Consider the following 26,993-nt stretch of genomic DNA (forward strand, 5'->3'; position numbering starts at 1 on the left):
CTCCATAACCAGGCATAATTTTCTGGATGTAGAAAATTCAGCACAGAAATAACAGAACTAATAATATCTTTCATTATAAACGTAGAACTTCAGGAAAATCACGTTTATCTTTTGGGAAGACCAACCTATGCTTAGTCACTCTCATGCTGAAACTTACGTAATCTATGTATATGAAAAGCCAGAGATTGGAACACATACCACCGACAGCCCCTCCCTATGGCCTGCCCCACCCCCAATCGCCCCCCCAACCTCAATTGGGGGCAGGGCCCACCAGCCAATTGCCCGAAGCCTCTTCCCCCAGCTGGCCTGGCCCTGATAGGGCCGATTGAGGGGGCCAGTCAGCCAACCTCCCACCATCTCCTCCTCTTGACAGGCCCAGCCCTGATCCATCCCAATTGGGGCCAGGCCGGCTGGACCCCACCTGTGCACAAATTCATGCACTGGACCTCTAATAATTTATAATAAAATTGAAATGATAAAGAGTTCTGGTATCTAAATTTCACAAGTGAATTTCAGGCATTAATACTTGAAATTTGAATGAAAGGAGGTGGGGGGATTTATGAATTCCCATAATTATTCAAAACATGTATTTGCTTCACTTCCTATTCATAATACTAGTACTATCCATTCACTGAAAATTAGTGAGCACAGTAAATCCATATGAGGGGATTATTTGATTCCTTTCTTCCTCTTAAAAATTCATATGCTTAACAAACATTGTATTCTGTTTACACACACACACACACACACACACACACACACAGTCTGGGATAAGCACTGTAATGCACACCCAGCCCTCAAGGAGCTAACAGTTTAAAAACTGCAGACAAGCCTTTTGCTCCCCTCACTGAAGGGTGCGGTATATGCCAGTTAATTAAGGAAGAGCAAAAGGTCACCATGTTGGATTGGGTGGCACAGTGAGTTAGTCTGAATAAATTCATAACTTTATTGTTCCAGAAGCACAACTAGAAGCAGAACTCAACTTGAATAAGTTGAAGTTTGAGGGGTCAATCAAAGAATCTCCCACCCAATGTAAAATGACCATCCTAACATAGGAACACACTGAGTCCCGCCTTTATCTCTAGTCACTTATGGGTTCATCAGGAAAACTGATTATCTCAGAAGATAATGTAGAATATTCTCTTCTATTTATGTATTTCTAGGTTTAAAGTGAGGATATGGCATATATATATATATATATATACAATTGAGCTATCAGCAGTTACGGTGTGTATACATTTTTTTGGGACACCCTGTATAAGTAGATTCCATGTTAGACAAATTTAAAATTTTCAGTCTTAAATTTTAATGTGAAATAAGTGATGACTTTTTATAAACCTATCATAAGCTTATCTACTCATTATTTTCTAAAAACATCTGAATATGTGACAAGTTCCTCAACATAGGCAAGAATAGCTGTCCCAGGCCCTGTGAAATTGCATATTTAGCAAGGGAGTTTGACATTTCTTCTGTCAGCAACATATGTCCCTGACCTACTTCCATTTCTATTAAGGAAATTTAAAAATTATGACAAATCAGGACAGGCCCAGGAGTCCAAGTCCATAGCCATAAGGTCTGTTACTAAAGGTCTATGTATTAGTAAAACTAAAATTGAGATTTTATCACCTTGTTAGCCCCAGAAAGTTTGAGTTTAATGACCCTGCCTCATTTAGTTCCCATAAGGGAGAAAATGCAAGACAAGAGACATCTTGAAGCTACCTACTACACAACTTAGAAAATAAATCCAAGATTCCTTAGATTAAGGGGAATCAACTTCATCTTTAAGGTTCAGCCATGGTTGTATTTATCAACTTACCTAAGAGATTTCAGTCTCAGTATCATTTATTCTTCATCTGAACAATGCTAATAAGCATAGTATTCATAATCTCTCTACTTTAGAATTAAAACAAAGGAGGAGCTCTGGCCAGTGTGGCTCAGTTGGTTGGGTGTCATCCTGTGCACCAAAAGGTTGCTGGTTCAATTCCCAGTCAGAGCACATGCCCAGGTTGCAGGCTTGATCCCTGGTAGGGGACATGCAGGAGGCAGCACGTCAGTGTTCCCCTCTCACATCGATGTACCTCTCTCTCCATCTCTCTTTCTCTCTCTCTTTCTTTAAAAATCAATTTTGAAATCTTTTTTTAAAAAAATAATAAAATAAAACAAAGGAGGACTTCAGAATTGGTGGTTATATTGAATAATTGGGAATAATTTAAGATTAGTTGCTTTATCTATAAACAAAGGCAAAATTGCCTATTTTCTAATTCCCTTACTTATATAAAACCTTTTTATTTCTCCAACAGGTTGTTTGGTTTTTACAAGGGAATTCTACCACCCATATTGGCTGAAACACCAAAAAGAGCAGTGAAGGTAAGTAGTGTATGCTTCCCACCAAGTAAAGACAGACTACAGTGACAGCTTCAGCATTAAAAGATCTCACAACATCTTGTGGGACATAAATTGAATTAAGTATAAGATAAGATGTTTAACGCAGAAATTATGGCATAATTTTATTATAATTAGACTTGATCAATCTCTCAAATATTGGTTTGTGGATTTTTTTTGGGGGGAGTAAAGGTACCCCTTTCTAATGGGCAAATTATATAAAAAAGCACAGTGGAGAATGAAATTCGTGTATCAAAACACAACAGCCACAATATAGCTTGCACTTTTTCTCAAAGTAATGCATCAATTTTTCTTTGGAGCAATAATTATTAAAGAAAGAGAGAGGAGAGCAAACTAATACACTATATATGAACAGAGTAAACTAATACACTATATTTCCCTGATATGATTCTCATATAACACATTTCTTTGTCATGCCAACTTCATTACTCCTCCCCACCTCTGTTAAAAGTTTCTATTCTGGTTTTTACAAAATTATTACTTCCATTTCCCTGTTTCCATCTTTTTAACCACATAACTATGGAGTCTATGTACTACTTTCTGCTTCAGTATCTGGATAGGAACACAGAGGACTGGCAGGATTCTCTGAGGGAGAAAGAACTGAATCTGATCACTTTTTTATATGTTCTTTCAGACAAAAATCCTGACCACAGTGACTCTAACTAGCACTGACCCCCACATCCAGACCACTGGCAACACTTATTATGTTTCCATAATAAGGAAACATAAACTTAGACTGAAAGACTTCCTTTCCAACTAATGACACAAAGCTTTTTGTCACATACATTACTCAAATAATACTCCCCATATTCCTGGAAGGGAAGGGGCAAGTTAAGAGGGTGACTAGATTAAAATTTATGATAAAATAACCTCATGTATACAGAGACACCAAACTTTTACATTATGTCAAAATAGTAATTTAATTGAATTTAATTCAGATCTAGAATTCAGAAAACAAAGCTTTAAAACACACTTTCTCTATAAATTCATCCTCTTTGTTGCCATAGTTTTTGTGATTTTTGTGGTATATCTTCAATACAAATGTCATTATAAGGATCTGACTACCAGAGAATCTGGAAAAAGTTCACCAAAGTACACAAGAGGCTGAATGGGATTATGAAACTGCCTCACTTGATAAAAGATTGCCCAAGTAAACAAACAGAGCAGAGTTCCTGTTTAAAAAAAAAAAGCCACTTTGTCTCCATGGAATAATATATTCATTTGTTCAGTGTTTTGCATGTATAAATAAAGTAAATTATAATTAAAGATTTTCCTGGAATATTTTTTCTTAATACTATACATTGGAGACCATTTACACTTTAAGATGACTAAGGTTTATCAATGTTGCACAGTCTTTTACAGAAGAAAAACAAAGTTGAGCTTTACAAAACTTAGTCTCTATTTAAAAGAAAGCAATGCTCGCTGCCAGTACAATGGTTAACAGATGAACTTTTTGGGCAACTGGCTGTGGTATATGGGTCCCAGACATCTTGTTTCAAGTAGTTGTTACCTTAAAATTATTGAGACATATGGTAAGTATGTTGGCTTTTTAAAATATAACTTGGAGTTAAAAGTGTATCTTTGCCAGATGGATAGCACTATTTTTAACACAATTTATGAAAACATTCACTTTATAGATATTTATCTTAGAATTTGTGAGGAACAATTTCATACATCGTAAACTGCTTCATTGCATGTCATCAAAGTTTACTTCAGAAAAAAATATTCACAGACCATATATATGTGTGTGTACACACACGCGCACACTTATACATATATGTGGTCTATGAATACTTCATATATATATATGGCATAGATATAGATCGTCCTTGGTACTGACATGTCAGTTGCAATTGTTACTATAATCAGAAACAGACAATGTTAAGTTTTTTCTGCACTTTACTCTTTGAAATGAGATTCATCATTAAAATAATAAGACTCACTGATGCTAAATAAATGAAACTTCCTCTTTTACAATTTAAGAGCAATAGAACTACAGTTAGCAAAAGGAAATGAAGACCTCAGAAAGAGACCAGCTGGTTCCTCAGGAATAGGAGGCGCCATGATCCAGGTTCCAGGGTCCGGTCTTGAGCATCACAGTTCCCAGAACACCATTGTTTCCATGATCAGATTCTCAAGGACTAACAAACTCATGAGAGATTATAAATTGTGAAGGCTGTTTGCTCACCACTATCTCTATAGCTTTCGTAGTGTCCACACAGCAGATGTTCAATCAATATTATATGAGTAAATGAAACATATGTAGAGAAAAACAGAAAGAAAATTTATGGGCTTAATAACATTAAACAAACATTTATATCCAATTCCCCCAAATTGACACATCTACTATTCAGAACTTTTGGAAGGCCAAGACTTCCATTTCCAGCCAAGATGGGGTAACACAGGGACCAGAATTCCTCTCCTGCCTGCAACAGCAACAACAAGAAATAAACAGAATATGAACCACAATTTTCCAAGACACTGACATCAGACAAGGAAGGATAGAAAGATGGGAAACAAAGGAGATGAGCCTTATGGACTGCCCACCTTACTGCCTGGAAAGGGTTTCCAGGTCCAGCCAGGCCAGGGAAATATAGGCAGAGCCCAGTGGGTTCCCTGGGTTGAGAAGGAGCTGAGAGACTGGGGAGGGCAAGGCAGCTCGAGTTCATTAGACAAAGTAACAAGAGAGAGCTGCACAGAGAGAACTCCAAGGGGCTGCAGAGGGACACCTTGAGTATTCAGCTGAGAACTGACCAGTGCCTGCATGTGAGGAAATTAGCAGGGCCTGAGAAAGAGCCATCCAGGAATTACAGGGAGCAGTGCTCCTAGCCACACAAGCCTGAGAATAGTACCTGTTCCCACCAGCCAAACCAGAAGGCTCCAAAATGCACCGGGCATCAAGAGGAGTACTCAGAGGGGTTTGCCTCCATAGTAATGTAATCACAGAAAGTCAGAGAAAACACACACACACACAAACACACACACACACACACACACACACACACCTTTATAACAGAAGAGAAAATGGTAGGGAGGCCTTCTGTGGGGTCCATCATCTCCCAGAACTTCTCTGAACCCAGCGAGGACCCCTTAGAGTAGCGTTTCCAAAGTGTGGGTCATGACCCATGGGTCATGAAATCAGTTTAGTGAGTCACCAGAATTTTTTTAATAAATAGAATAGAAACAGAGCTACACATAGTAAAGAGGTAAATATTGTTTTATAATGATGTTTCGTTTGGGTTATAAATACAAAAGTGCACTGTGTGTGTGCGTGTGCGTGCATACACCTGTGTTGGGCAAATATTTTTTTTATGTAGATTGCGGTCAAAAAAGTTTAAAATCTGCCTTCAGGGACTCTGGGCTTCCAGGTCAGGGAAGGCAAAAATCCTCAGCAGCAAGAAAACTCCAGGGCAGTGCTCTCTACCCAAACCACTAACAACCGTGGCTCTGCAGCGAGCGAGCAGAGTATCGTGTTTAAGAGCACACACAGGCCTGGGAGTTAGACTTAAGGGGAATCTTCGTTTTCCCACTCACTGACTACAGGACATTTATCTATAAAATGGGAATCACGGCCGTGTTATAACTGTGATCTGATGATGTTTAATGGGTTAAATGCAGGAGCATATGCTAAGACTATGACCTTAGCCTGTTTCCTGGACCCCAGCAGGCTCTCCTGGGTAATACAAATATATAACTAAGGCACTTATGGTTCCTTTAGTAGCCAAAGTGAAGACAGGGAATGGAAACTAAAATTTTCTAAATGTCTCCAATATGCCAGGCATGTCAGGAAATCTTATTTAAATGCTCTTATTTAAAGACTGCTCTAAACGGTGAGCTTTCTGTTCTCGAGGGCTAGAAAGGTCAGGCGACTCACCCATACTTTCACAGCTGAGTAGTGTAGCCAGGATTCAGACCCAGAACTGCTTCTGTCAAAATCCCAGTAAGGCCGAAACCGGTTTGGCTCAGTGGATAGAGCGTCGGCCTGCGGACTGAAAGGTTCCAGGTTCGATTCCGGTCAAGGGCATGTACCTGGGTTGCGGGCACATCTCCCGTAGGAGGTGTGCAGGAGGCAGCTGATCGGTGTTTCTCTCTCATTGATGTTTCTAACTATCTCTCTCCCTTCCTCTCTGTAAAAAATCAATAAAATATATATTTTTAAAAAAATCCCAGTAAGGTAATTGTCTAAAACAGTGAAGGTGATGACCATAAAAAAGGAGAAAAATAAATTATCTTTAAAGCTCAAAACTATAATGTGTTTCCTCTCATGGTTAATGGTTTCTAGTGCAGCTCTCATCAAAAACGTGGTGGTCCCTGGTGGTATTATTGTAACGCCAGGATATAGTTTCAGGGTTATCACCATCCACTGGAATGTTAGATCAAGAAGGCAGGGTTCTCTTTGTTTACTACTGCATCCCCAGTGCCTCTTAGAACACAGGAGGCATCCAAGAAAATATTTTTTGAATGAGTAAATGAAGGAATCCTATTTCTAGAAAAGTCTACAAACACAGTTAACCTAAAGAAGCATGACACAAAAGTAGTTCATGGGTCTTTAAAAGACTGGATATCTATCTGGGATTGTCATGACCCTTGGGATGCCCAAAGACTCATTTGAGCCATGTCTACACCACAGAACTACCTCTTTCTAACAACAGAGTATTATTTGGCCCCAAACTCTACATGTTTTTTCTTGCTTCATTTTACTGGATTAAAAAGTAATAGTGTAGAAGACATATGCGATTACAAAATACCCAGGCCATTTCTGGAGTCTTGGGAAACAGACTAGCAGGACCTAAGAGGGTGCCTTATCGAAGCTGCTTATGGCTGCCTAACGGAGTACCCAGGAGTAAAACATCATGTTCAAGCAGAGTTGTTGCCCAAAATGTTTGGGGTGGGGGGATGTAATGTATTTATGGTATGTTATTCAAAGTGATTAATTAGATTTGCCTCCTTAGAAACTCATTTTCAGGAAAATTATATGAAACATCATCCACTGGAGGAGCCAACAAAATCATCATCATCATCATATTTTAAAGGAGGGAATAAGCAGCTGTCCTCTGCTCAGGTGGACAGTCTGCCTTTAAGCAGGGATGGGCTGGATGACCTCACTGAGTCCTTTCCTAGTTTATAATGATATCTTCATCATCACTGAGTGTTGGGAAATTTTTTGGAACAGTAGGTATACACAGCAATACAAATGCAAGTTAAGCTGAGAAGTGGCTGTCTTTTACAAGTCGGATAGATAATTGGGCGTTCACTGGGAAAGCAATTCACAGAGATCACAGAGGAGACTGAAGATTTCAGGTCTCTATGCCTATAATTCTGAATCACTGCCATAAAAAAGAAGTCTATTGATGTCTGGGGAAACTGAAAATGGTCATGGTAAATGGAGGCTGTATGGTCCATTTACTCCTATAAAGGATCCCATCAGCTCCTCTGTAGGTTATTATAGCTGCATTTGAAAATGTGAATGTTAAAGTAAGATCCAATAGCATCTACCGGAGACCAGATTAGAAACTGTGTTCGATAGTTCATCTTTTTTAAATGCTGTTTAATATAATGATTCACTAAAGAAATTTGAGTCAATTAAAGGGTTTGTTGCAGGAAATTGTTATAAATCTCTGGGTTTGGTTTTGTTTCACAGTTTTTCACCTTTGAGCAATATAAGAAATTGCTAGGATATGTGTCGCTGTCGCCAGCATTGGTAAGTGAGAATATTTATTATACTTGAGTGTGTGTGTGTGTTATTTCATAAAACAAAATCTGGAAACAAAAAGCCTTTTGAATCCCCAAGCCCAACTACTAAAATATGAATTCGAGTTATTCAATGTTCAGCTACTTGTTGAAAGCCATCTTCCTAATAACTCACAATTTGGCTATTTTATAGCACCCAGTGATGAATTTATTATAATAATGATATGTGTAGAAAGGCTCATGTGATATATGGTCAAGAATGTAAAATAAAGAATACATTTGTCAAAGATTCTTTTAAAGCCAAGACATGCATGTTTATATACTGCACATATCTATGCAAAAGTCAAGATGCCTAAAACTATTTCCTAGCAGGTTACTTTTCCAGCTTTTACTTAAGCTGTAGTAAACATAGGGCTTCAGGCGACTCTGTGGTCATATACGGACTGAAGAGTCTTTTATAGTCAGGGAGAATAATGATCTGACAATGACACATCTCAACGATTACATGAAAACCACTTGGTAATTCGAATGTTTCCTACCGTCTCCTTTCCTTCTTGGTGACTTTGCGGCTTTTCACAAAACGAGTTAAATAATATTGACCAAGTACATGCTACAATATGTGTGTGTGCTATGAGAGCCCCAGAGAGAGCAAATGCACTAATTTCTCCCTTTGCATCTGCAAAACAACACAAAACAAAGTCAAATCTGCATTGCCCCTCCAATTGAAAACTCTCCTAACTCAACCAGAGGCAGTGTTCTGAGCTTCAACTCTAATTACTTTACTTGTTTGTAAAGGTTCATTTCAGGATATTTACTTTGCCAAATAGGCTGTCCAAGAAGTATCTGTTGTTTAAAAAGTCATGCATGTCCCTTTTCAAGAATGATCCTATGGAAAAAAAAAAAACTACTAGTATGGCTTAGTGTTATGACAAAGAAACCTCTTGTCTAGTCTCCTACCTAAACAAGGTGGCTCTGAGGTGGCCTCATATAAAAGAAGTGGTACCATGAGTCCTAAAATTAGGTAAGTTATTTTTTTTAATTCCTTAGTGTCTCCCCTTAATGTCACTCTTAACTTTAAAAACAAGTTGTTCAAGAGAGAATTAGAAACCTTTCTAGAAAAAGACAATAAAATATGGTCTCCAGAGGGCCAGCTGGCAGCTCCTGTGTGGAGCATTGGTACCATGTGAGAAAATGCAGTTCTCTCGACTCTCTTGGGAATTGAAACAGAAAGCCTTCGGCCACTCCAGCTACCATAACCGAATGCATGCAAACTGTATACAGTTTTCCCTTTCTCTTGAACTCATTTATTCCAGTTTCTTTCTGATACAGCTAGACACTTAAACAGCCATTAAATGTTCCTGGTGCTCCCACATGAAAAGCCTAGGAGGCTGGGATCCCGACAGTTACTGCTGGTCTCTGGAACAATCTGAGTAACATGATCTGCTGATAGCTGATCAATTCTTTTGACAAGGGACTGCTGAACACTATTTCTGACAGCAAATGTAGCTGAGTTTACAGAACAAAAAAGTGAATTACTTGGAAGATTGCATATAGTAATAAAAACCTGAACATCTGGATTTCAGCTTTTTCAGTCAGAAAAGTTTGGGACTACTATTTCTTTTTCCTGCTTTTGGCTTCCATGATGGAAGCCCAAGATACATGAACAAGATATTTGATCTTTTACCCTGTGCAAACCTGTTTAAAATCGAAATGAAAGGACATGAAAGAAAAACATGATTAGTTTCTCCCTCTCTCCTGGAATCTGCATACAGCACCATTCTTCCTGTCCATCTGTATGTGCAACAAGAGTGGTTTTTGTAAAACACTTGACAAAGGGCTTTCACACATGATTTTGACCCCCATAATATTCTGATTAGGTAGGGGCATTTCATATGATTTTCTCCATTTTACAGATGAGAAAACTGTGGCTTACAAAGGATTCAGTGATTAGACGCAGAGCTGCAGCTAGCACATGTGGTGTCTTTATGTGAATTACAAAAAGGCACCTCTTTCTTCTGACTGACACCTCTCTAGGGCTCCAGACTGGCAAGTGGGTGCAGGCTGGACTGCAGGCTCCACACACACTTTTGTAAATGGCAGCACTGGTCCAAATCAATCAATAAATGGCAGAACCAGGGCCTAAACCCAGACCCACTAGCTCTGGATCCTTGCCTCCCCTTCTAAGGTTATAGGACATTCCTTTGTCCCTTTTTGCTTTTAGTCTCCTATTGGGAGAAAGCAGAGACTTCTGAAAAGTTACCTGTTCTTTACTCTTAATTGGCATTTTCCTCCTCTTTACTACCTCTTCTCTGAGAATTAGAGCTTTATTTTTTAGCATCTGTTTTGCAGATTTGAGGCTTTGTTTCATTTTGTTTTCCTGCTGTGTGTGTGTGTGTGTGTGTGTGTTAATTATTGTGGTTATTTTTGATACAGATTTTCTGAAAAATCTTTAAGTGTTCTATTTACAGAAAAAGTCTAGAAAGTTCTTCTTTCCTACTGCAGAAATTCTTAAGAGATAGCAAATAAGTCATTTGCTGCATGTTCTAGATTTTAGTTGAAGCCTTCAGAAAAACATAGCCATTTCTGGTTCCATTCCTCAGCTTCTAGGTCTGGAAGACTAGTGCAATTGCCAGGTGTTTATAAAACAGGGGAAGGATGAATAAAAAATAATTTTGGGGGGATAGTAGTCTAGAATAGTGGCTCTAAGAATACAGCTGTAAATTTAGATGTTGTAGCTATACTGTTTAGTTACCTGAAATTTTGCCTTTTTAAACTCTTTATTTGTGGTTCTGCTCCTTGAATTTTTTAATCTGCCCAATAAATGTATTTAAATAGATATTTTACAATGAAGCTCTCCTTTTACAAGTCAAACTCTCTTTTAATTGTTCCATGTGCAGATGATTTAGTATTCACCTTAAATCAGTAAAACAACCTTTCTTCTCATTAAAGGAAAAAGTCATTTTTGATGGGGCCTTGACATTCTATTTTGAATTGTTAGGATATGGTTTGCGGCTTCTGTAATTTCTTCTTCATGAATTGTCAGCATCTAATCAAGAACTAAAGCTGTTTAGTAATGGTATACGGTGAATTTATGTAAGTTTCTCCATTTTCATCATCACATTCAGTTGCACTGTATTGTGAGTAGGATGCTTAACCTAGTACACATGATAACTTGTTTTAAAGTATTGATTTATTTAATTTTCTAGACATTTGCCATTGCTGGACTGGGGTCTGGACTAACAGAAGCCATCGTGGTTAATCCTTTTGAGGTAGTAAAAGTTGGCTTGCAAGCTAATCGGAACACATTTACAGAGGTAATCATTTAAGGTTTTCCTATTGTTGAAGGAATATAAGATAAAATATTAAAAGTATATATAAAAAATTATGAACCCAGCCCGGCCACATGCTCAATGGCTGAGCATCAAACTATGACTCAGGAGGTCCCGGTTCAATTCCCCGTCAGTGCAGATGCCCGGTTGTGGGCTGGATCCCCAGTGTGGGGCGCGCAAGAGGCAACCGATCAATGATTCTCTATCATCATTGATGTTTCTAGCTCTCTCTCTCCCTCTTCCTTACTCTCTGAAATCAATAAAAAATATTTTAAAAAATTCTGAACCCAGTTCTTATCCTTTGCTAAGTCATATAAAATTATTGTTAAAGAAGTAGCATAAGAAAACATCAAATTTCACCCACAAGGAAAATGTTAACAAAAATGCTCTAAATGGTGGGGGCTTGCCCGGGGTGAGAATGGCTGGGGAGAGGGTTTTAATCAGGGGGAAAAGGAGACATATGTAAAACTTTAGACAATAAAAAAAAATGCTCTAAAGTCTGATGAACAAATACATATTTACACATTTTTATTTTAGAGTTTTAATGTAATGTATGATTTATTTGGAAATGTTTTCTCTACATTTGGCAACACTTCTGTTTCACGTTATAGTAGAATAGACTATAGCAAAAACCACTGAGATGATAGTATTATTGTTTCTAAAAAATTTATGAAGTCATTTTTAGAAATTACCTCACTCCTTTCCCAAAAAACCCTACTCCACCCTCGGCCCTCCTTCAAAGATTCTGATAATCTGTCAAGCTTGTCTTTTGGTTAAGTCTGAACGAGCAAGTTACTAAACCTGTGTAGACATCACTACTTGGACTATGATGAGTCTTGACATTTAATCGCTGGTACATACTGTTCTGTGAAGACAGCTTCCCTAGGTGTGTGCTGCCTTCACTTCCTTCCAGTTGCCTAATAATTCCCGTTATCACCAAGTCCAACTGTTCTTGCTTTATTCTTTTGGGTGTCAAGCACAAGGTAGAGAAAAAATAAGGGAATTGGTATTCCAGATCCTTCCTTCGCATTTTAATTTAATTCCACAACTGGGTAGCATGTGGTTTAAATTGGTTTGGAGTATCTGCTGACTTGAATTTCTCTGTAGAAGAGTTCCCCTGCCTACTACTTAAGCAGCTGCTAGTGGGTGGAGACCCCCTCACTCCCACCCCACTTCCTGCCTGCTGAGAGCTCCCTGCCAGCTTCTTGAGCAGTGGTGTGTGTGGGGAAGGAGAGGGCCTCTACTCACCTGTAGCTACCAAGGCCTGAGGAGAACAGGGTTGGCCCCCTACAGCAGATGGTATCTACTCAGGTGAAGTCCATCCTAATTAAGGGAGATTTTTTTCAAGTTTCAAAAGATTGTCTTAATTGCAGTGATATATAGCACTTCAGAAAAGGTTGAAAATCCCTATGTTACCCTAGTCTGTGTTTCTGTTTTGCTTTCTTTCTGTTCTTCCTTAATGATGGAAAGAGATGGTGAGGAATAGGAGGAAATGAAAGAAATACCTTTCAAACGCCCTATCAATGGAGCATTTAAAACAATGCCTATGGAATCTGCTCAGGGGAAATTTTATTTGTTAGGCTGGGAGAATTACCAGCTAGGAGTAAATTTTGGAACTCCCCATCCAATTCCTCATTTTACCTATTGGGAAGCTCGTCTTAGAGCAGCAGTGAGTAAGCAAAGGAATAAACATGCCTTCAACTGCAGCCCTTTATCAAGGCAGCATGGAACCAGAGGGACACACCTGGCACCGAGCACCAAGGAGTGCTCACAGGGATGAAAAGAATGAGTTGTCACAGCACCTCTGCTCATACCTAACGGTCTTTTCTCTCCTCTGCCCTCAATGAGGTTCTACGCTGAGGCCAAGTAAGAGCTGTTAATGTTTTGCATGTGTGAAGGCCTTGCTAGAACATGGTAAACAGCCTTCCAGCCCAGCATGGGAAGGCTGCGCGCGCGTGTGTGTGTGTGTGTGTGTGTGTGTGTGTGTGTGTTCCCAGCTCATTTACACGAGTGCACTCTGTGTAAATTGTTTATGTGCATGCAGCTGTTTTTTAAGTGGAGAAGAAAGAGGCACTTGTTTGGGATCATTTCTTTTGCATAATCCACTGAACTGATTCATTGTTAGATATTTACTTAGACAGAGTAAAAGCTACTAGGTACATTGTAAAATATTTTCAATATTCCTTTAACTAGTCAGAACTTAGCAAAGAAAGGATCACATGGGTCACATGTGTCAACAACTATCAAGATTCAGTAGCTGAACTGAGGTGGTCCTTTATATGCAATATTGATCAAATTGAAAGTAGTTATGGCAGTACACAGTCACACAACATAAACTATGCCTATTACAAAAAAATCTGAAAGAAATGATGTGGTAAGAAGAGCAAATTTGGATCTAGTTACTTAAAACTACCCATCACTTTTGATCATACAGCCATTCCCTATATGTATGTTTAGGACCCATTAACTCCAAAGCCTTTGTCCACTAACTAGCCTTTTCTTTTCTCCAATAAGGGGATACCCCTGTGTTGAATATATACAAATATTAGGTGTGCTTGCTTTAGCATGTGTATGGCCAAGAATAATTATTGCTATCTTCACTCTGAGGCTTTGTAGATTGTCAAGAAGTATGAGGGTTGGGGGTTGGAGAAGGAGAGGAGGAAGAGAAAAAGAAAGTGAGGAAGAAAGGAATTGATGTAATGCCCAATGCATTTAAAAATTATACTTCTTTTTTAATTTCTTTATTAATTAAGTTATTACATATGTGCCTTTATCCCCACATTACCCCCTCAGTACCCCCCCACTCATGCTCTCACCCCCCTGTTGTCTGTGTCCATTGGTTAGGCCTATATGCATGAATATAAGTCCTTTGGTTGATCTCTCCCCTTTCCCCCCACCCTCCCCTACCAATGCATTTAAAAATTATACACTTTTTTAAGAAAAATGTTTGAATTCAAGTATAAAGGTAATGCAGATTTATGTTAGAAAACACCAAAAATATGTATTTCTGCGTATACATATAAGTGTATAAATGTACTACAATGATCTAGAGCAGCACTGTCCAATAGAAATGTAATGTGAGCCGCATGTCCTAATAGCTATATTAAAAAATGTAAAAAGAAACAGATGAAATTAATTTAATACTATATTTTATTTAACCCAATATATCCAAAAAAGTATCATTTCAATATGTAATCACTCTAAAAATTATTATATAATTTACACTATATTTTTATACTTAGTCTTTAAATCTCATGTATATTTTATGCTTATAAGCACATTTCAATTTGAACTAGAGCATTTCAAGTGCTGGATAGCCACATGTGGATAGTCATGTCCTTTTAGGAAAATGCATGTCTAGGGGAATTAATACAAACTTTTCACTGGAAAAGAGATTGGAGTGGGGGAGAAGAAAGCAAGAATTTTAAGGAAACGGCTTTGTGTAGTTGAATGTTTAACATGAGAACACATTAAGTATTCTGTGAGCACTTACTCTAAAAGTTGCTCATCATATAAGACTTAGAAAATACAGAACAGTAACAAGAAAAGTAAGTAATCCAAAAGAAATGTTCTAATGGCTCTGCCAGGATCAAGCCTGCCTTAGGGAGAACCTTCCCAACTGATCCTGGTAGGAATGACTTGCTAGCCCATTTAGGACTCAAACACTGCCTCTTTTGTTAGGAAAGGTTAGTAGTAATGGTCACTCCAAATGGTGTCAAGCTGTCAATACAGTCTGCCATAGAGTGACAGTTTAATGTGTTAGTAGCTGTTATTACAAGATGCTTTGGATGCACATTTAAATGTGATGATATATGCAAACGTCTTAACACAGCACCTGGTACATGGTAAGCACTCAACCAAAGATAACTGTTTCTAGATGCAAGTTGATCTTATAAACCCTTAAGTTCAAGTAGAGACAGGTTATCTTGAGATTTTGACCTGATTAATATTGAGCAGTCACAAGTGACACCAGTGTGGGCATGAAAACAGCTTACTGAGCAATGGTCAGGCTGCTTCTTTAGGTCATTCTCAGCTGCCAATAGGATCCATTTAGCCTGAATTCTTTAGCAGGGCCGAAGGGCTGGCAGCTTAGTTCCAGTGCCTATTGACAAGGTCTTTAAACACAGGTCCACTGTCATCAATACTAGTTGGGTATCTGCTTGCTGTAAATAAATAGCATATAGCAGCAGAAGTTAGAGATGACACTAAAAGCATTTAAAGCAGAATGAATTCTACCCGAATCAAGACATTTTCCCTCTGGAATAATCACATAAAGTTAATGTGGGTTATTGGTCAAGCCTTCTTAGTCATGTCACATGAAGGCTGCGAGCTAGTAAGCTCATTTTCAGCCTTTTCAGTCCATTACAGCTACCAGCTGTGGTGGAACACTGAATGGATAGGTGGCTGCAGAATCATGGCTTGACACCTTTAAGGGAAGCAGAGAAGTTTCCTCAGAGGCTATTTTGCAGGCAGATAACCCTTGTTCTGCCAGTGCTGTGAGTTTCTGGGGCAGCATGTCTCCCCTCCTGGGTGTGCACCACCCTACATGCTGCTCAGTAATTGTGTTGTTTCCTATTTTGTCAGCTTGAGGAGGGGAGTCACAAATTAGTCCTTCAAACATGAAAATTTCCTAAGAAGTTGTGGTAGTTGAGAGAGGCTCTTCAGTAGAAGACATACTAAGGCAGCGGTAGTTAACATTACACTCAAGTCTTAGAGGCGACAACAGAGTGATGAAGGAGCAAAGGACTGCCATGGTCCTTGGTGCACAGAGCATGGTCTAGAGCAGTGATGGCGAACCTATGACACCTCTGACACGCGAACTCATTTTTTTGGTTGATTTTTCTTTGTTAAATGGCATTTAAATTTATAAAATAAATATCAAAAATATAAATCTTTGTTTTACTATGGTTGCAAATATCAAAAAATTTCTATATGTGACACAGCACCAGAGTTAAGTTAGGGTTTTTCAAAATGCTGACACGCCGAGCTCAAAAGGTTCGCCATCACTGGCCTAGAAGCAGGATGTGGGATGTAAGTAGATACCCCCTTGGCCCTGTGGGGAGAACATGGCTGGCAGAAAGCCAGAACGGGCCCCTCTGCAGCATGAGATCTAGAACAGGGGCCTCCAGCTGGGGTTCTAGGGCATTATTAGCTGAGAGCAGAGGCTGTGTCCATTGTGTTCTTGGAGGCCCAAGTACAGCTCCCATTGGGATTTCTCGGGAATGGCAGGTACTCTGCTGGCTCCAGCTGCCTGGGTTCTCCCCATTGTGGTCTAGAACTTATTCTCTAGCCAATCAGAAGTTACCCATAAAATATGCCTTCCCACCCACATTAGCCATAAACTGTTCTAAAATTTAAAGGAAATTATGGTTAATTTGGTTTCTGATACTTCTTTCTTTTGCTTCCAGCTTCTGTATAAAGTATTTCAATAGGTGTGCTTGTCTCTTCTCCCCTTTTTAAATTGCCACCATATCAGCTAAAGAGTATGAGCCCTGCCACACTTCCTCCAATTCCAACGTGAGAATCTTGGCCAGCATCTTAAAATTCACAGCAAATGTAGTGAACTGGTCAGTCACAAAAAGAAAACCGGTCTCTGATTTAAATATCCTTGACCTTCTGTGGGGAGCAGATAAGTCACAGCTTTGTCATGCTCTGGCTTGGTTCAGTGGGTGTAAAAACATGTTCGGATAAAATCCGGATAGGCCCAAATTCCCCCTGTCCTTCAAACTAAATCCAAGGAAAGTGTTCTGGTTTGTCGTCTTTTTGGCTTAGGGCTAGCCCAAGGATTTCTCTATTGGAGACTTCCAGTCTTTCCAAAAGTGTGACTCTGTAGCTTGTTGTCCTTATAGGAACTTCCTCCCCTCTTAAGCGGATGCATCGTTTTTCATCTGTATATTTATTTATAAGAACTGGAAACCTGGTATCAGTTGCGTGAGGCCAAAGCACTATTTGGCTGGCATGCTCTCTGCTAGGCTGGAAAAATGTGAATTTCTCCCCAGAAGCAAAATCTTGTATGAATTGTTTCCCAGTTTTTCTCATCACTTTGAAATCTACTTCAAAGTTATTATTTGGCTAACGGGTTATGTTTTCCTTCCCTGAGGTCTATAGGATTGGCTTCTGATGTGTGGAGGGGGCACAGGTTTCCTTCTAGTCTGTCATTTTTATCTGCATTACATATGAACATAATCATTCTCTCCCCCAAACATGAAACTAAACCTGTAGGAAATTGCAAAAGCCTCTTTCTCCTCCATATAGTTTTTAAAGATGTTCAGTTCAAGAAAGGAATAATGAGTCTTCTACATATGCTCTGTGATTATAATCTAAGGATCAATAAATAAATAGCAAATGTATCATTGATAGCATCTTTAAAGATAGGGATTTTTTTTTTTCATCTGAGTTTGGATAATATCACTAAATATAATTCTAAACACTTTATCCTGGGAGCTTAATAATCTAATAGAAACCAATTAGATCTTATATGATATCACAAAGCTTAGTGATTATTTTCTTCATAGGCAATTAACAAATATTTAAATTTAGATATAGTATGTAGAGTGAACATAAGGTGAATAAAAGGACCGCATTTTGTGATCATCTTTCAAGAAGATGAAGTTGAATTATATAGAGAGTGAGTATGTGGCTCTGTTTTCAGATAGTGTAAAAGCCAGCTCCAAGGGCATGTCAACGTTCATGAATGATGTATTGAGTTAAGTTCAAATTTTTCCTGCATTACTATGTGAAACACTGCCTGGAAACTGTTCAGCACATAAATTATTTCTTTCCAGTTTATGATTCTGTGGGCAGAAAAGTGAATTATGTATATGAATCCATTCCTATAGTTATCTTTCAACAATACCTAAGGCAGCAGCCAAGTTGCCTCTCTATTATCATTTACAGAAAATAGACTTCAGCCTTCCATTCAGCTGTGCCAGGAACCCTAGATTTTTGCTTTCTGAATGGAGACTTTGAAGTGATGGTAATCGCTACCATTTACAGAATATCTACTACATGCCAGACACTGTGCAACATGCCTTACATGTTTTTTTTCTATTTAATTTTTTTAGAAAATTCATGTAATTCTGTAAATTGCAAAAGTAATGCACAGTGTGTTTTTTCCATAAGTAATACAGATCTATCTAATGAAAAAATAATTGATGACTTCTGCAGACACCTCCCTCTAATCCCATTGTTCTGGTAACTGCTCACACACACTTGATATTTCAAATTCTCCCATTGTCCCTATGAGCAGTTTTATCTCTTTTTTATGGATAAGAAAAATTAAGCCCAATGGAGTGTGAATGGCTCTAAGAAACGGCATTAACATTGAGATCTCTTTCTTTTCATTAAGATAAAGAAATGTGGTTCATTAAGAAACTTGGGGGGAAATCACGTGTATCTGGACCCACGAAAAAGCAGCCATGTTGTCAGTTTCTTCTTAGCAGTTTCTCCTGTGCTAAGGCCACCACCTCCCTGCCTGCCCGCTGTGCAGGGCCCGACCGGCAGAGTCAGCACTGGTCACCCAGAGGGCCCCGTGCTCCTCTAGGGACCATTATTGGGCATCAACCTGGTGTTAATGTAGCTTGTGGCTCAGCATCTGGGAGAGTTTGTTTATAGCAAATCATTCTCCACTCACAGATTGTTCTAAAATGGATCTGTTTATCAATTGTAAAACTCTAGATACAACATAATTATACTTGGGGTGTCTTTTTGTCCATAATCATGCCCTATTCAAGTAAACTGTAATGATGAATTAGTGATGTATCTAAGCTAAAATAAATTGTAAATGTGGGATTTTTCAGCCTGATTCCTCTCCTCTCACTTACATTTTGTTCTCAATTTTTTTTTCAAATTTATGGAAATGCTTCAAGACTTCATTTGAGGAGTGAAAAGCATAAGTGATTATCTATCTCCTGAAGGGCATGGGTACTTTCCTACCTTAATGTAGCAGTTGGGTCTTCTCTTTCTTACCAAAGCAGTGTTTCTCTGAGGCCCCTGATGTGGACACTCACTTCACTGTATAAAGGTCTCACAGTTTGCTTTTCAACCGTGTGATGAAATCCAGTGCCACACCCTTATTCTACTCGCTCTAAAACGCAGCAAAATTCACCTTGCCTTAGGAAGCAGTAAAGGAACAAATGTGGAGCGTGCTGTGTTTTCACCTGGAGTGCCGAGAGCTCTTCCCTGGCTGGAAGGAATGAGAAATCCACTGACACGCACCCCTCGCCTGTACCTAGTGGCCATTCTCTGATAGCTGTTTACCCGGGGAACAGCGCTCACCACCTGAAACCTCTGTCTGTGATCTCACAAGCTAATCAGAGCCAGCTATGGACAGTAGTTGGATGGAGGAACTCCAGGAAAAATAGCTTAGGCTGCCATAAGGCATCTCAGTGATTTGTTGGTAATATTGGGCTCTCAGAGAGTAAGGAATCGGTGCCCTGGAGTGGTGCCTGGGAGCACTGTACAGGCAAAGGGCCTTCTCTTTCCAGTAAGCAACTTAGGGACTTTTAAAATGGAAATTTGATTCCATATTTCATAATTATTATGGAATATTCCCACAGCTTTAGTTGTCTTTCATGGTACTTACAAAAATTATCAGCATATCTCTCCAAATAAAAACCAAAGCAAAAACATTTATGTTTCTAGGATATGGGCAGAGTGCTACACTTAGCACAGTGCATGGCAACTAGGAGGTACTCAATAGATATTGTTAAATAAATGGTGCAGGAAGAAACAGTGAGTTCCCACCAATTCACACTTGGCAACAGCAGAGGTCAAAGTTAAAGAAGACTTTGAGTTCCTTCAAATGGAAATACTTCTGGCAGGGAAAGGTGTGTGGTATGACAATATCAGCTACATTCCGATCCACTGTTCTCCCATACTTGCGGCTCTGGTCCAGTCAATAAAAGGTACATCTAGGGAAGTTAGAATGCCATTTGGCCCACATTTGGTAACTAAATATGAAAACTGGAGTGAATCTAAATATTGGAAGGAAACCAAACTGTGGGTGACCTGCTGGGCTGGATAGTATTGGAATCATTTGGCTGATGTTGCTAATCAGTCACCATTTGGTTTTGAAATGGAAGCCCAGTAATCAAATAAGTTTAGTAAAATTCCTTGTGTTTACAGAGATCTAGTCAAAATGACTCTCTATTTTCCTATTTAAGCATCCTAGTGGAAGTCACGTTTTGCCTTTCTAATTAAATATTTGCTTACATGTGTGTGATGCAGTGTCACTGAATGAAGCAAAAAACACACTTCTAATTTTTATGGGAATTTCAGTTCAGGTTTTCCTTAATCTCAGTGCCCTGAGTTATCAGAAAAATGTATTTGTGTTATTATGTATCTATTACCTGTATGAGTTGGATTATCAGATTCTGAAAATCTTACTGCATATGTATAACAAGAATGAGTCCACAGAATGTGAACAGCACTGGGTTAGAAGCAGAATTCTGGTTAAGCCATTTACCAGTATTTTCACTTTAGGAATATTACTTAACAATCCTTGGTCTTCTTACCTGAAAAATTAGGAGAATATACCTACTTCCCACCTTACAGGGTTTTTTAAGAAGAAATCATACATGCTACGATGGCAAATCTAAGCAGAGCATAAAAGTACAAACTTGGAGTTGTGGGGGTTGCGCAGTTTGCACTTGACATTACCACTCACTCAGTGATCTTTGGCCAGTAACTTGACCTTAGTTTCCTCATCTGTCAGATGGGGGTATGATAATACCTATCTCACACACCTGTTGAGAGGATTAAATAAGATGCTATGTAAAGTACAAAGAATATATGAAATGGATAATATTGATGAGCACTTACTGTGTTCCAAATACCTGCTAACATACATGAATGTGACAGGTGAAGGCCTGATTAGTGTGTTTTTCCATTCCCAGCCTTTGCTCTTATGTGGCCTTCCTTCTACAGGCCATAACCTTATCACATGAGAGTTCTTACTGATAATTCTTACTGAGGGATAGGGAAGAGGCAATTTACAGGACCTACTGCTCCCAAGAGGAACGCTTCCAGGGTAAGGAACTAACCATGGAAGGAGATCTCTAGCCCAGAGGTTGGATTTGGTGAGCCTCAGAGGAAGCCAACCTATCATTTGCATTATGGATGCATTTCTTTTAGACTTTGTCACGAGGGTCCTGGGCTCTAGAAAAGGGAAAGGAAGGAATGAGAAGGAGGAAGCTAGTTATCCACGTCCTTCCTCTCCCTCAAATCAGCCTCCACCTTTTGATTGTCATTTCCCATCTGTTATTTAATTATTATAGCTACTTTTTATAAGCATTATTGCTATTATTAACAGCTAGCATACAGTAAATTCTTACATAGGACATAGTTCATTGACTTACTTATCATAACAATCCTGTGAAGAAGATTGTATTATTATCCTTATTTCATAATTGAGTAAAGTGAAGATAAATCAGAGGATGAAATAATCACTTAAGCTAGCAAGTGGTACTGCTAAGACTCAGACCTGGGGCTGTCTGGCTCTGACCCCCTATTTCTAGCTACTATACTACCCTTTGATTTATTTAATGATTCATAACGAGTTCAAATTCAATAAGGCACTTGAGTTCAAAATCCACGTGCTATACTTTCTTGTACCCACTTACCACCCAAAGCAATGAAAAGCAGACACTAGACCATCAGAAAAAGTCACTTGAATATTTGTTCACCTTCACCAAGATCTAATAGAAGTCTACTCTTTTAATTCTGATAATTTAGCACACTAGGACTTTTAAACAATAGACTCATCTTTAGATCTGTTTCACTTAGAGAAAGCTATGCTAATCTGCACTTTCATTCAAAGCTGTTGGTTCCTCCTTTGCTCTAGAATCTAGATGAGTTCTCATCTTCCTGAACCTCAAGGCCTCAGAGTGTGTGAGGAGGGAGGGAAAGCCTGGGCTGGATGCAGGGAGCACCACTATTGATCAGCCTTGGCCCAGGAGGCCTCACTTCTGCCCTGTTCCTGCCCTGCCCAGGGGAAGTGCCACCTCTCCTTTCCCCTGCCCTGTAGGCCGCCGTCCTCAGGGCAAGCGAGCAGTTTGCTCAGCACATCCAGAGTCTCTCCAACAGAAATGAACTTCTGCTCAACTTGTCCTCAAGTCCATTTTGAAAATCAAAATAAACAATTTGGGTTAATAGTCAAATGTGCCAGAACACAAACAAAAAAGCCCCATTTTGTAAAACAGAGTGAACTCTAACCTTCTGAGAATTTTTGGTTCTCCTATATGAAATGTCTTTTGTTGATTTAAGATACATTCTCATGTGATTTGTTTCATGTTACAAAAAGAATTTTCTGAAGCTCAATCTAATTTATTCTAATTAATACTCTAAACTGAAAAGATGGCGCTGAGTGTAGAATTATAGCTAGAGTTTTAAAAACATTTATGAGTAAAAACTATAGGATTTACTATATAAACAAGCTCATTTAATGCATCATGTTAATGACATAGCTATAGATACAAGTTAGATAAAAAGCCTTGATTGGGTTTGTTTTATTCTGTTCTGCCAATGCACATGATAAGAACACTTCAGTCAGAAAGCACATCGGACTCCAGGACCACGCCAGCAACCTGCTCCAGTGAAACAGCATACAAATATCAGCCCAGCCGCTTGCCTTATGGGCAAAATAATAAATAAATACTGAATATTTCTTCTATTTACCATTGAAAATTTAACAAGAAGAGATATCCTTTGTACTATACTTCCAAAAAGGAAACAACCTTTTTTTAAAAAAAAAAAAACCCACATAAGTTGTTAGAATTGTATTGTAATGAACAGTGAGCTCTTTAGCGTGTTCCAGAAATAGCAGTAGACTGATTCCAGCAGTCAAGGTATTTCAACCTTGGGTAATCAATCAGAGGACTGCAAAGGAGTGAATTAGAGGTAACCCAGTACTCCCCACACCACTGATTTGTCATTTATCACAGCAAGTAATACACATGCTGATTGCCCGCCCTCTGGAGGGAGTCAACAATCATCTAGCCAGGCCTGCTCTCTAGCTTAGCACCCATTTAAACTGTTGAGGCAATGTAACATTTGCCTTAAAAAACAGAAATGGAAAGGTAAATGCACTGAATTCAGGAAACAAATATAAATTCCTTTTGGATTATACACAGTTATGGATTAACAGTATATCCATATAGCTAATCCCCTCCATTAGTGTGGATAATCCAGAATTGAATACAACTATTAACATGTTGAAAGTGGTGGTAGTTATTACATGACATTAGTTTCACTAATTCCACCAAAGATGTTTCTCTTTGCCAACAATCTTCCCTTTAAGGCCTGTTGTTATACATGCAATTTTGTTTACTTTTTGGGTTTCCTAATTTTAAAAGCATGGATTTAGACCTGATTGTTCATGTTTGGGGAAAGAAGTCCCTAATAATTCTGGCTTGAAGGATAGCTATATAGTAATTTATTCTATCTCACATTCCCAAAGATGATCTTTTCTGGCTTTGCCCCTCTCTCCTGCAGCAGCCATCCACTATGAGCTACGCAAGACACATCATTAAGACGGAAGGTTTGGGACTCCAGGGCCTCAACAAAGGATTTACAGCAACTTTGGGACGTCATGGAGTTTTCAACATGGTTTATTTTGGCTTCTACTATAATGTCAAAAACATTATTCCTGTCAATAAGGTAACTACTTAATCTATTAAAATTCTGGAGGGAAAAATCTTATCAATGATGATAGCTGCATTTGTGGAGTGTTTATCATGCCCCGGTCACTGTGCTGAACACTTACATCACTTACGTAATGGATCCTCACAGCAGCCTTATTCATTCAGTGTTGTTATCCTGTTCTGAATTTGGAAATATCAAGTCATGTACCCGGGATCACATAGTAAATAGCAAAGCAGAGACTTGAACCCAAGTCTGACACCAATCACATTAGACCTGAATGTGCCATTGCACATGAATGCTTCACATTTATCACTAATGGGGATTTCTAGAAACTATGTTATTACTTAATTTTTATCTTAAAAGGATAACGTTCTCAGAAAGTTTAAATATTTGTGTTGTAAATAAATTCTGAGCTCATGAGGAAAATCGTCAGCCTAAAATTGAAATATTACCTTAACAATTACATGTTAATTGTTAAGTTTGCATAAGTTAATTAAGGCAAGTAGTAAACAAGTTCTTCTAGGATCATTTGATTTTGAAGCAAAATAATAATAATCATTATTATCTTTTAAATGGTAACTTACAGATGCCAGCAGCCTTTCAGCTTCTAGAAGATAAAAATAGTACACGATGTGCTTTAAAATGGGCATCTGTGGGCTTTTGCGAGGAATTTCCCCACCATCGGGCCGCCTACTGGCAATAAAAATTGCGACCCTGGAAGCAGCAGTTGGGGCAACATTTTTCACATGCAGGCGGCTTCCAGGAGGGGTTCGGGTTTTCATTTAGCTTAGTACAGAAGCACTGAAGGACTTTTTATAAGTCATAAAAATATTCCTAATGTGAAGTTATTTATACCTATCTTTGCCCAGCTACTCCCCATATTCTAGGCCAAGATTTATCGCAAGTATGAGGACAGCTAAATCCAAGGCATGCTCCAAGTTACCCATCTGTGGCATTACCTCACTCACTAGCCAAAGTCGTTAACCAGGTTTCACTGTACTTGGAAATCTCACTTATTGAGTAGAAGCTTGTTTTGTTCATCTGAAGTCTATGATTGGCCACAATATAGGCAGATCCTCCCACTGACTGACAATTCTGACTCTGGTGGTCCTCAGCTCTTCTTCTCCTGTTGAGTTCATGAAGTATAGAAATAGAGTGCAATGAACACTCAGGGCCTGGATGACATGAAAGACTTTGGCTCTTAATATATTAAGATTCTTTTTAGCCAGAATGGGTTAAACAATGTGAGGCTGAGGGAAAATAAGAATGCAAGGCCCCTTGTTCAACAATTAAAAATTTTCAAGACAACAATAGTAGAGCAATAAACCAAGCATGAGGCTCTTCTAAGAGTAGGCCCTGGTGACTGCTCAAGTTACACGCCCATGAAGCTGACCCTGTCTTTTAGACTCTCAGATGAGTAATCCATACAGCATGGGTCAAATGTCTGGGCCTCCCTTTCTCCAGTTATCCAAAGGCTTGAGATAGAAATTATACACAATGAAATGAATCATATAAATTATTTACATATCCTATATAATAAAGAGGTAATATGCAAATTAACCCTCACACCCTCACAAGATGGCTGCCTTTGACCAGGCAGGCAAGGGGGTTAGTAAGAGACAACCAAATGACTGAACAAGCAGGCTGTATTGGGCGACAAGACCACCATGGGCAGTTGGGGGTGGCCAAGCCAGCAGGGGAGGCAGTTAGAGGTGACCAGGCAGGTGAGCAATTAGGAGCCAGCCATTCAGGATTATGAGAGGGATGTCTGACTGCCAGTTTAGGCCTGATCCCCTGGATTGGAGAGGGTGCAGGCTGGGCTGAGGGGACGCCCCCACCCTGTGCATGAATTTCGCTCATGAGTCCTCTAGTATTATATAAGTACTAGAGGCCCGGTGCACAAAAATTCGTGCACTTGGGGGTGGGGGGTGCCTCAGCCCAGTCTGTGCCCTCTCGCAGTCTGGGAGCCCTCAGGGGATGACCACCTGCTGGTTTAGGCCTGCTCCCCAGGGGATTGGGCCTAAGATGGCAATCAGACATCCCTCTGGCAGCCCGGCAGCCCTCGGGGGATGTCCACTTGCCAGCGGGGAGCAGGCCTAAGCTGCAGTCGGACATTTGTGGCACTGCTGAGGAGGCAGGAGAGGCTCCCGCCACCACCACTGTACTGGCCGCCATCAGACTGGCTTGTGGCTGAGCAGAGCTCCTCCATATGAGAGCACACTGACCACCAGAGGGAAGCTCTTGCATTGAGCGTCTGCCCCCTGGTGGTCAGTGTGTGTCATAGTGACCAGTCATTCCCAGTCTTTCTACTGTTAGGGTCAGTTTGCATATTACCCTTTTACTATATAGGATAGAGGCCTGGTGCATGGGTGGGGGCCAGCAGGTTTTCCCTGAAAGGTGTCCCAGATCAGGGTGGGGGTCCTGCTTGGGTGCCTGGCCAGCCTGGGTGAGGGACTGATGGCTGTTTGCAGCTGGCCACACCCTATTCAGGGTGGGGGTCCCCACTGGGGTGCCTGGCCAGTCTGGGTGAGGGGCTGAGGGCCATTTTCAGGCTGGCCAGCGACTGAAGCTCCCAGCCACTCCTTTTTTTCTTTTTTTTATTTTGAAATTTATTTACCTTCTATAATTGAAACATTGTTGCTGTGACTGGCACTCCCAGCTCTGAGGCCATAGCCAGCTGAAAGCAGGTATCTGGGGTTTGTTTAGCTTCTATAATTGAAACATTGTTGCTTTCGGGCTCAGACCCAGGCTGCAGCAAGCAGGGAACCTTGGCTGCCTCCTTCACTGGTGCAAGCAAGCCTCATGTTTGCTTCAGCTGTGTGGCTGCTAGCCACCATCTTTGTTGGCAGTTAATTTGCATATCACCCTGATTAGCCAATGGGAAGCATACCAGAGGTACAGTTAATTATCATTTTTGTCTTTTCTTCT

At 39.6% G+C, this 26,993-nt stretch overlaps 1 protein-coding gene across 1 annotated transcript in view; it reads left to right on the forward strand.

Annotated features, from left to right (window-relative positions):
- SLC25A21 (solute carrier family 25 (mitochondrial oxoadipate carrier), member 21) overlaps nt 1–26,993 on the forward strand; it is a 271,929-nt gene that overhangs the window by 218,159 nt on the left and 26,777 nt on the right. The window contains exons 4-7 of the mRNA XM_006752691.2: nt 2,301–2,367; nt 8,045–8,104; nt 11,301–11,408; nt 23,916–24,080. Coding sequence (XP_006752754.1) covers nt 2,301–2,367; nt 8,045–8,104; nt 11,301–11,408; nt 23,916–24,080 — 400 coding nt within the window. The remainder of the gene's footprint in view (nt 1–2,300; nt 2,368–8,044; nt 8,105–11,300; nt 11,409–23,915; nt 24,081–26,993) is intronic.

Source organism: Myotis davidii, unplaced genomic scaffold, assembly GCF_000327345.1.
Source record: "Myotis davidii unplaced genomic scaffold, ASM32734v1 scaffold730, whole genome shotgun sequence".
NCBI lineage: Eukaryota > Metazoa > Chordata > Mammalia > Chiroptera > Vespertilionidae > Myotis > Myotis davidii.